The sequence below is a fragment of the Engraulis encrasicolus genome, chromosome 12 (genome assembly GCF_034702125.1).
Source record: "Engraulis encrasicolus isolate BLACKSEA-1 chromosome 12, IST_EnEncr_1.0, whole genome shotgun sequence".
Lineage (NCBI taxonomy): Eukaryota > Metazoa > Chordata > Actinopteri > Clupeiformes > Engraulidae > Engraulis > Engraulis encrasicolus.
Window position 1 is genome coordinate 41,790,859 of NC_085868.1, and position 11,421 is coordinate 41,802,279.

Here is an 11,421-nt window from a genome sequence, read left to right on the forward strand (position 1 = left end):
CCTCTCCTCTCTCTTTCCCTCCTCTCCTCTACTCTCTCCTCACATATTCCTCTCCTCTCCTGTCCTCATATTCCTCTCCTCTCCTCTCCCCATATTCCTCTCCTCTCTCCCTCCTCTCCTCTCACCGTATATTCCTCTCTCCTCTCCTCTCCTCTCCTCTCCTCATATATTCCTCTCTCCCTCCTCTCCTCTCCTCTCCTCTCCTCTCCTCTCCTCATATATTCCTCTCTCCCTCATCTCCTCTCCTCTCACCTCTTCTCTCCTCATATCCCTCTCTCCCTCTCCTCTCCTCACCGTATATTCCTCTCTCCTCTCTCCCTCTCCTCTCCTGACCATATACTCCTCTCTTCATATTCCTCTCCTCTTCTCACCGTATGTTCCTCTCTCCCTCCTCCTCTCCTCTCCTGACCATATACTCCTCTCTTCATATTCCTCTCCTCTTCTCACCGTATGTTCCTCTCTCCCTCCTCCTCTCCTCTCCTCACCGTGTATTCCTCCCCTCTCTCCCTCCTCTCCTCTCCAGATTTCTATGGCAAGCCCCTTCCTCCAGTAGCCATCCGCCAGAGGCCCAACAGTGACACCCACGATGTCATTTCCTAGCCCCGCCCGCCCCGCCCCGCCCCTCCCTGTGCTTTTGACCAATCAGTAGCTTGCAGACTTGCCTCCCTCCAATCACGGCTTTCCTGTGTTTGTTCTGTTCCTCTTCAAGCACGCGGCGTGTAGAGGAGAGAGGCTCACCAGTCACAAACCAGAACAGCCAACAAACTCTTTGAACTTTGATGGAGCATATCGAAACACTCTGGGACACCCCCCCCCCCTCCTCTCTCTCACACACACACACACACACACACACACACACACACACACACACACACACACACACACACCAACTGTACACACACACTTCAAAAACACACACACACACACACACACACACACACACACACACACACACACACACACACACACACACACACACACACACACACACGCAGACTTGAAGCTAACTTACGCCAGCAAGAGATGTGTGTCACACCACCCAAGACCCAAGACTCTGTCTCCAACAGCCATTTCAACAACTCCAGCGGACATACTGCATGTGGTACAAGACTGAACCACAGAAAGACAATTTGTCATTAAACTCTAAACTCTCCCTCTGAGAGTATAAATCATGTACTGTATGTATTCTGTGTGCGTGTGCGTGTGCGCGTGCGCATGTGTGTGTGACTGTCGACATTGGTCTGTTCTCTCTTCGCTTAAATTGAGTTGTACTTTGAAAGTCAGTGTTGGCCAGCAATTCAGCAAGTATGTACTGTAAGTACACAGTACGTTTGGGGATGGAGTTGGGGGTCATTGTGAATCTTTGTTTACAGCCTTGTACTCATTGGCTGACGTTTGACTCTTTTATATATTTTATCCTGTTACTGGCCACTTGCCACGTTATCATTTGATCTGTGTGACGTCCCTGCTCTCCATCCAGTCATCCTGTCTCAACTGTACGTCAGCACCGGTCTAATGCCTCTACTCCAATTCACTGTGTCTCTGTGGGAAAAGAGTTTACTGTAACAACTACTACTACTACTGCTTTTTTCAAAAAAGGGTTCTATGTTCCCCGCTGCTTCCAAGTAGACTGGTGCCGCATGGCGAATGTGGGCTGTTGTTAGGGTTACGGTTGTTGTTAGGGTTACGGTTAGGGTTACGGTTACGCTGCCACTGTGCGCAAACTTGACGTGAAATACGCATGGCAACCGTTCATGCAAGAAACATGCATGCACAAGCATCCTGGGCCTTATCCCCTTGTCAGATACAATGCGGGGAGCATAGGACCCTTTTTTTTAGAAAAAGGGTCCCAAGTTCCCCGGTCCCACGCAAAGACCGGGGAACATAGGACCCGGGGAACATAGTTACGCTCCCACCCAGAGAGCCAGGTTTGAGGATGGGTAGGATCAACTGTCTCTTCTCTTATTATCCCCCACCACAGTGCTCCTCAGACCATGGAGGCTACAGAGTTAATTTCATACTTTGACCCTCCCGTGTCAAAAGTATGACACACTAGCATTTAAACATTGCCACTCTTCAATGAGAATTTCTTCTTCTCGTTTAGGTCTCTGGCACTCATAAGAACACTGGATACAATTGATCAAAAGACTGAACTCATAGTTCTCAGCTCTTTTCAGTTGTTCACTGCCCTCATCGAGGTAGAAACAAGACGAGAGCTGTCACATGTTGAGCCTAAATATTAGATCTGTTTCCATTATTTTGTATTTTTAGCTTTGTGACAAGATCCTACAGTTACATCAGTGCTTCAAGCCAGAAGTACAGTAATGCATACGGTTACAACATGTAGCCTACCGACTACACAAATGTGAAACTCATAAAAACCAGCAATTTTTTTTGACTAAAAAGAGGAACACTACATTTATGTTTTGCATAACGTCATTATAGTAAAAAACAAACAAACAAAAAAACCATGAGCTATATTTATGTATTATGTAAATTTACATAACTGTAAGTCTATTTTTGGTCCGCTATGTTTCTTGGCACCATGAGTGAGCTGACACCATTGTGTATGTGGACCAAGTTACAGTGCAATCGCGCCTCTTTGTGCCAGATAATATAGACACTAACTGCACGTTTAGGTTCTGCTTGTAGAGACATTTCAACACACTACAGACCATTTTTACAGCTAGATTTGTAATGTCCATATTTTATTCCATGTATTTTCTATGATCAACATTAAAACAGATGGATTCTTAAAAAAAAACAACTTGTGGGTGTTTACTTGTAGGCCTAACTCAATCAAATTTGACTGTCTGAATCAAATCAACTCAAACTCTGCTCAAGGCCTTAAACACTGTGTGCACTGATTATGTGTGAGTTGAGAAAGGGAGGAAAATGAATGGACACACATGTACAGACCCAGGCCACATTATTAGAATATCATGAAAAATATTTATTTTCATAATCCCATCAATAATGTTTGGCTTGAATGGATTTTATTACAATATTATAATAATGTGAAATCCTCAATTCATGTTTTGTTTTGATTTTTAGCTGGAAGGCCAAAACATATATAAAAAATAATAATAATCATATACAAATGATTGTTTGAAATAGTTGAAAATGTTGGCAATGAATCTATAATCCATGAAAGTGTAACATTATTGATGGAATTAAGGAAATAAATAAACTTTTTCATGATAATGTGGCCTGGATCTGTGTGTGGGTACATGGGACTGAACGGGAGCGGAACCTTTGGTGATTGAGTGGTAGTGACGCAGCCGGTAAGGTTAGAGTGACGGACTCAGCTTTAGGACTTCACCCAGAAAGTGTTTACAAGACTTCATACATGGGATGGACAATACAGAAAATATATCAAACGACTGAAATAATGTCGTTGACATTGGGATTATGAGCGGCATACGGTCTAGTCTGTCGTCGATTCTTTTTAAAAGAGTAGGGCTACGTTCCGCTCTGTTGACACCGCGCAAAGAGTCCTCAACATGTCTTTCCGATCCACGTGAAATATCTCAAGATGAACCACAGGAAAATGGAATAGACCACAAGTTGGTAAGGAACATTTCAACACTGTTTAAATTATCGAGACAAATGACACATGAATGTAATACTTGAAACATGAACAACACAATCTAGACCAGATATACATAGGACATGCAACGCAACGCCCCTTGAGTGTCACTGTTATTGTTGGGTGAAGATAGATATTGTAGGCTAGTTTGTATAATTCAATTTCTGCTGTTCCAATGCCTGACTTTTCCCTGCCCTGTAGAAGTCCCCCAGACGAAAGGTCTGTCAGCCGGTGCTTGACCACTTTGATGCACAGTACACGGCAGAGCTGGGCAGCTTATGGACATCTGTCAGGTGAGACGTGCTCAACATGTCTTCTATTCCCATTCAACAATACCTGTTGTTGCCCATGATGACAGACATTGTCCAACACCCTTGGCCATGAGTATGTGTTTAAGTAACCATTTCCCCAGCGTAGGCCTACTGGTATATGAATGAACCACATGAAAGAAACCTTGATTTACTAATTAACCATCTCCCATCACCAGCGTCACCATCCTAATTTCTGGACAGTGGTCCATTTTTACTATAATACAAAGAGGACATTGATCAATTTGATGTGTTTTATTTTGTACTGTAATGTATATCCTTTTCCCCTCATATTGCTGGGCAGGTCAGTTCTCCTGAACCCAGGCTGCTGGCAGTATGGTGTGATGATGAACCGCTTTGCAGATGTGCAGGAGCTGAGGACGCGCCTGCTGGAGCTGGGTTACTGCAGCCTCCTCCCCCAGAGGCACACCACCCCGGTACCAGAGATTCTTTAAGTATAGAGATATGCAAATGTAATAGGTTGCTATGGGCACCTAACATGACCAGGTTCCGGGCTGCCTAAAGGGCCGTGTCATAATACTCCTAGCATTGAATAGAACAGTCCTTAGGTCTGCCTAGGTCTGCCTAAAGGGGGATTTCACCCCCCTCCCCCTTGCAATGATAGAACCCGGAAACAATGGGCCAATGGAACCTCTCTCTCTCTACTCTCTCTGCCGGTAGAGGTAGGGATGCTCAATTATGAGAAAAATCAATATCACGATTATTTCAGTCAATATTGATATCACGATTTTTTTAGACAATATTTCTTTTACAGACAAATAATTGTGCTAAATAATTTGCAATCTCAGCAGTGTGACTGGAGGGCCAGAGAAACACATCTTGGTGTTGGATAGCAGGTCGGCAGTATAAGCAAATTCCAAAAATATTGTTTCAACTCGATATTATTTTATTCTTATAGTCTTTTAGTATTATTTAGTGTGCGGACCTGCTCCTACTCTCAACTCAATATCATGACATTTGATATTGTTTGACGCCGGTAACATTTGTATCAAGATACAAATTCGATTTATTTCACAGCCCTACGTCCCGCCTTCACACAGCCCTCACGGGGGGTCTCTGGAGTGTTACGTGCAGCGGGGCCCAGTGCGTCTCCCGGCCCCGAGGCACGAGCCCGGCTACCTGAAGCGCTACTTCCTGCTCAACGCGGCCTCACTCCTCCCGGTGCTGGCTCTGGGGGTGGCGGAGAATGAGCGCGTGCTGGACATGTGCTCGGCCCCTGGGGGTAAAGCCGTCGCAATCCTTCAAACCACTTGCCCAGGTATAGTGTGTGTGTGTGTGTGTGTGTGTGTGTGTGTGTGTGTGTGTGTGTGTGTGTGTGTGTGTGTGTGTGTGTGTGTGTGTGTGTGTGTGTGTGTGTATGTCTCTCACTAAAAGAAAGGGGATGAGCTTAACTCTTTAAAAAAATATAATTAATAATGATATCTTTATCGTCTGTTTTTGATCATACACTCTCCTGCACCTTTTAATGTGGCATCGGAGAGAAAGAAATCTTCATTTTATTTTTTATTATCAGAACATCCAGTCTGCCCCATATTGGCAAAAGTGGCAAAATGAACGCCCCTTCACTGGCCATGTTTAAACACCTTAAAACATATATTTTCCTGCAGGCTTATGGCTGCTAGTTCCACAAGCACACACACTTTTACACACACGAACACACATACGCGCACACATTCCTACACAGATACCATGTTAAGTGTCCTTGGGTGTGTTGAAAGGCATATCGAATGAAAGTATTATTATTGTCGTTAAAATAATTTAAGCAAAACCACCTTTTACTGTATGTGTTTGTCTGTGTGCACTCAGGCTTCCTGCACTGTAATGAAGTAGACAGGCACCGCTGCGATTGGCTGTCTAAGACACTGGAGTCCTATGTCCCCGCTGATGTCATGAAGACGCTTCGAGTGACAAATCAGGACGGTAGAGACTTTGGACAAACACATCAAGCAGCGTATGACAAGGTCAGGACAAGTGTCAGTTTAATCAGACAATTTTAATGAGGTGTGTGTGTTTGTGTTTGTGTTTGTGTTTGTGTGTTTGTGTTTGTGACAGACTGATATGGGCCCATACTGTATGAGGCATTTCAATGAAGACTTGCATTAATGACTTGATCTCAAGAACTGGGTGTTAAGCCAGGCATACACTGTGCGGTATTTTCAGTCGTGGGTATTAAGCTCCTGCTCAAACTGCACAGGGAAATTTCGCGATTTAAAAGTTTATATCTCACGTCTCACGTCCTCACACTACACGAGCTGATGGTCGGATGCGAACAGAATGGTCCGACTGTGCGACACGACACGCATGTTCCCCGGGGCTGCAGAGGAGGGAACATGCACACCTGAGGTGGAGATGAGGACGCGCTCAACAGCGAATCGCACGGCCCTATTAATTTTTGCATGTGTAGTGTCAAATCGGGTCTGCTTTAACTGTGCGATTATTACATGGTTTGTGTGCTGAAGGATGTGTGTTTTATGTATGGTCATGCATGTGTTTAGTGAAAGTGAAAGTCCAATTGGGAAACTCCAACTTCCATTGTCATTGTGACAAAGCACTCCACAGCACACTGCACACAACGAAATTGCATTTATGCCTCACCCGTGCAAGGGGGCAGTCCTCAATGGCGCCCCAAGGGAGCAGTGCGGTGGGACAGTACCATGCTCAGGGTACCTCAGTCATGGAGGAGGATGGGGGAGAGCGCTGGTTAATTACTCCCCCCCCACCAGCCTGACGGGTTGGGAGCCGAACCAGCAACCTTTGTGCTACAAGTCTGACGCCCTAACCGCTTACCCATGACTGCCCTAGTGTTTTGTGTATGGTCATGCATGTGTTTATGCGTGGAAGACTGAAGAGACCTGTGTGGTGGTTCCTCAGACTGTGCTGTTGTAGGTTCTCGTTCCATCCACCAGGGGGCATACAGTCCTTGGGCATAGCAATGCAGAGATCAAGAAAGCCAAGCCGAGTTTCTTCATTACATACATTTTGAAGCGCTGTTTAAAACACACACACACGCACACACGCACACGCGCGCGCGCGCACGCAAACGTTTTTGCCATATGTTGACTTGACTATAAAAAAAATATCACTCCGCTGAGCAGTGTGAATAGAGGGAAAACAAGCCTGTTTCCTAATTATATCCCCCGGCTGTAGTCGTTTTCTTTCTTTTATGAGACAGCCTGCAGAAAAGGGTTTGGAGATGAGATGAGATGCGTGGCAGCCTATTATTATCTGGCTGCTTGTCTAACGTGCACCTGTGAGGTGGTGAAGACAACATTTCATCCCCTCGCACAAAAAACCCTCTCAAACTCGTGAAGTGATTCATATTCCGGTGGCCAATTACTGAGATATTTTAGGAGTGTCTGCAATAGAGTGATCTACTCTGCCACATCTTACTAAAACCTTTGAAAAACAAAAACGGTCTCAAGTGAGGGAGAGTGGACGGAGAACAAAGAATAATTTCATTGTGTGTGTGTGTGTGTGTGTGTGTGTGTGTGTGTGTGTGTGTGCACGTCCGTCTGTCTGTAGGGGGGGTGTTTCTATGTGACTCTTTTTCCAGGTGTGTGTGATGTAACTTCCTCAAGGGCTCTTTGTTTTTGTGCTTTCATCATTGTGTGTGTGTGTGTGTGTGTGTGTGTGTGTGTGTGTGTGTGTGTGTGTGTGTGTGTGTGTGTGTGTGTGTGTTTGCTGGTGTATGTGGGAGATCCCTAGAGCATTAGGTGTGTGTGTGTGCGTGCGCACGCACCATTTCAAGATGTGTAGCCTTTCTTTGAACTGTGTGTGTTTGTGTGTGTCTTTTTGTGTGTGTCTTTGTGTGTGTGTGTGTGTGTGTATGTGTGTGTATGTGTGTGTATGTGTGTGTTTGTGTCTTTTTGTGTATGTCTGTTTGTGTGTGTGTGTGTGTGTGTGTGTGTGTGTGTGTGTGTGTGTGTGTGTGCGTGTGTGTGTGTGTGTGTGTGTGTGTGTGTGTGTTCCCCAGGTGCTGGTTGATGCCCCCTGCTCTAATGACCGTAGTTGGCTCTTCAGCCCCAGTGAACTCCGGGGACACCAGTGGCTGAAGGAGAGACAGAAGCTGCCTGCTCTGCAAACACAGTTGCTACGGTGCGTGTGTGTGTATGTTTGAGTGCAGTGGAAACCACTGAGACATTAGTCAGGGCGTGCCCGCCTAGTCAGGCCAAGAGCCAACACAATAGGCACGGTCGCAACCAAGCATAATGCCCCGTGTACATCAAGCGCTACCAACGCGACCCAGGTAGCTGGGGTGGTTGAAGAAGTTTCGCCATGAATTAGTTTTATTCGCTCTGGACGCTGCACTGACATGTTTGGTTCAGCTAATCACATAACGGCTCTGTCTTGACAGCCTGGGACATTCCTCGATATGAACGTTCCAATTGGTTTTCGCCGAACCGCGTCATAGCGAATTCGCTTAAGATTAGCTTGAGTTTAATCGTCAAAATTCGCCCAGGTCGCTCATGAAGCTTCGCTCTTGGTGAATTCGCTCTGGTAGCTTTATTCGCCTTCCCTCTATAGAGAAACAATGACTTACGCCGCGCAGGTCGCTTGGTTCGCCTTCGATGTACACGGGGCATTAAAATGCTTGATCAACACGAGATCTGCTTAGTCTAATAAAGGTGGAGTTGAATGCTTGGCAAACAAAGTGGAGGAGGCAAGTGGAGGAGGCAAGGTCGCATATTAAGACGCACTCATAGTCAATGTGTGATTGTAGTTATTGATGTGGTCATCAGTGAGTTCAGTTGTAAGCAGCTAGATTTCTTCTTGGGGCTTGTTTCCCCCACCACATTGAGTGCGTCTTAATATGCGACCTTGCCTCCTCCACTTGCTTCTCGTCATGATGACATCACTGACAACAGCATTATATTTCAATATCTTGCAAAAGCTCAATTGTAAGGTCTTTTTCTCATTTGCAATTGGGATGGTGAATGAAAAACAGTCCCTCAAAAGTTGTTGTGGCGAGGCTGACAGCTGGGAAACTTTATCGTTTTCTCCACGGAGGAGGGGCCAGGAGGCGGGACGAGGAGACAAGCACAAGTGGAGGAGGCAAGGTCACATATTGGGATGCACCCATTATTTATACGCCAGCCATTTTGACAACCATCACCTACAGTACCACCTTCACTAGGTGTATTCTTTTAGGGATTTCTATGTCATATTTCATATAAAACTGCAGAACATCCCTTTGATAATCACATGTCTTTGATACCAATGAACCCGCCACTAACAAAAAAAATCTGTGGGTAACACTGGTTCCTCAACCGATCAGCTTCATCAGTTTGTGGTCGATTGTTTGTGTGGCTATTTGAGCTATTATCGTCTGGCAGATGGTGTAGAAGTTTGAAAGCTCACATCACCAGACTCAAAAGTAGTTTCTTTCACCAAGCAATTAGATTGCAGAACTCATGCTGAAGACAACCAAGGCACTTTTTTCTTCCCCCCCCCCCTCTTTTTTTTTACACACACACACACACGCACACGCGCGCGCACACGCACACACACACCTTTCATTTGTTTATCTTTTGAGGAGGCAAAATACAAAGAAGTTTACTCTCTCATACTCCTATAATGAGATGTAATGAAATAAATCTTGCATCTTGAATCTATGTATAACGTCCATTATGTCTAACATTTTCAATCACATTTGAGTTTTTCTTTTACTTCAGACATGTAAAAGTTTTATCTTTTACCTGACATGTTTCGACGGTATAACTTCCGTCTTCATCAGAGGGTCACTGGGATGTTGATGTGTGACGTGCTTTAAAATCAGCTGATGTTGTTGTCAGTTGATTTTAAAGCACGTCACACATCAACATCCCAGTGACCCTCTGATGAAGACGGAAGTTTCACCGTCGAAACATGTCAGGTAAAAGAATGTCTGAAGTAAAAGAAAATCTCTTGTATGAAGCTTGTTGTATCTTTTGTGTTTGTCAGGTCGGCGCTGGCTGCGGTGCGTCCCGGTGGGGCGGTGGTCTACTCCACGTGCACCCTCTCTCAGGCCGAGAACCACCAGGTGGTGGAGGGGGTCCTGGCAACCTGCCCATGGGTGGAGTCTGAGGACCTTCAGGAAGAGCTGCTGCTGGCCAATGCGCTTTCAGAACACTTTGTCTTTGCCCCGCCCCCACCCGCACCCTTGTGGCCCCCAGGACTGCTGGTTGTCCCTGAGCGCATCGGACACACGTGGGGACCTATGTACCTGTGCCGTCTCAGAAGGACACGATGATGAACACACACACACACACACACACACACACGCACACGTGGGGACCCATGTACCTGTGCCGTCTCAGAAGGACACGATGATGAACGCACACGCACACACACACACGCACACGTGGGGACCTATGTACCTGTGCCGTCTCAGAAGGACACGATGATGAACACACACGCACGCACGCACGCACGCACACACACACACACACACACACACGTGGGGACCTATCTACCTGTGCCGTCTTAGGAGGACCAGATGAACACACACACACACACGCACACACGCACACACACACACATACACGCACACAAAGACGTCATTTACCTTTCCTCATGGGAATAAGGATGGGTGCTACAGAGGAACAAATTACAATAATGATGATGACATGATTAGAAAGGAAAAAGAATCTGGTGCCGCATGGATATCTATTTTCTGTAGTTTATTTTAACGGTACAATCAGAACGTTTTGACATGCGTCTTCATCAGAAAATTACAGAAAATAGACATCCGTGTGGCACCAGATTCATTTTCCGTTCTATTTATGGTTTATTCCTGCTCTGGTTTTAGCTGATTGTTACATTAGAGGTGTGGAGTACGCATTTCCTTTGTTTTATAATGATGGCATGAGGTTTGTCCTCTTCTAGCAGCAGGTCTGCTTTTTAATGTAAGAAGCAAATTATGTCAGGATTTGGCCATAATTTGACCAATTTGAAATCATAGGACATCACAAATGTATTATTTTTTTGTGATACAATTTCTATTTAGACTATGGAAATGTATATGAATTTAAACTGGGTTTTCATGAAGAGCTCATCATGTTAATGTGTTAGTGACACAGAGAGTCTCCTTCAACGTTTATGCACGCATCTGGTGTGCGTGTGGCGCGTGTGCGTGTGTGTGTGTTGCAGTTGTGCCTTCTCAAATTAACTTATTTTCTCTATGGACTTTATATTTGAATATGTAGATTGTAACAGGCTTGTACAGCAAATTAGTCGGCGACAGAAGTTTCATAAATGACTACCTTTGTTGCCTGTGATGCAAATAAACTGTGAAACCGTGTAGGTGGTTCCTGCATTCAACCGTGAAGTGTGTTGTAATCACTTGGGAAGTCTTGAAGAGTCTGGAAGCTTGTGTGTGTGTGTGTGTGTGTGTGTGTGTGTGTGTGTGTGTGTGTGTGTGTGTGTGTGTGTGTGTGTGTGTGTGTGTGTGTGTGTGTGTGTGTGTGTGTGTGTGTACGTGTGCGTGTGTGTGTGTGTGTGTGCGTGCAGGGCTGTTGGCAGCTT

General features: G+C 45.4%; 2 protein-coding genes across 8 annotated transcripts in view; both read left to right on the forward strand.

Annotated features, from left to right (window-relative positions):
- Positions 1-812, forward strand: part of arl13b (ADP-ribosylation factor-like 13b) — a 19,901-nt gene extending 19,089 nt beyond the window's left edge. For 4 of the 6 annotated variants that reach the window (XM_063212267.1, XM_063212269.1, XM_063212263.1 and 1 more), the window contains one exon: positions 524-812. In XM_063212267.1, coding sequence (XP_063068337.1) covers positions 524-600 — 77 coding nt within the window. In that variant the 3' untranslated portion in view covers positions 601-812. The remainder of the gene's footprint in view (positions 1-523) is intronic. The other 2 variants (XM_063212264.1, XM_063212266.1) reach the window with 1 other exon arrangement.
- Positions 813-3,253: 2,441 nt separating this feature from the next.
- On the forward strand, positions 3,254-11,197 carry nsun3 (NOP2/Sun RNA methyltransferase 3). Of its 2 annotated transcripts, none has more exons than XM_063212726.1 (7): positions 3,254-3,570; positions 3,791-3,882; positions 4,202-4,334; positions 4,936-5,176; positions 5,725-5,879; positions 7,892-8,013; positions 9,859-11,197. In XM_063212726.1, exons 1-7 carry the CDS (start codon positions 3,412-3,414, stop codon positions 10,145-10,147), a joined length of 1,191 nt encoding a protein of 396 aa, XP_063068796.1. In that variant the 5' UTR covers positions 3,254-3,411; the 3' UTR covers positions 10,148-11,197. The 2 variants fall into 2 exon arrangements, with proteins under 2 accessions (XP_063068796.1, XP_063068797.1); XM_063212727.1 differs by lacking the exon at positions 9,859-11,197 and adding an exon at positions 8,864-9,347.
- The last annotated feature ends 224 nt before the right edge of the window (positions 11,198-11,421 follow it).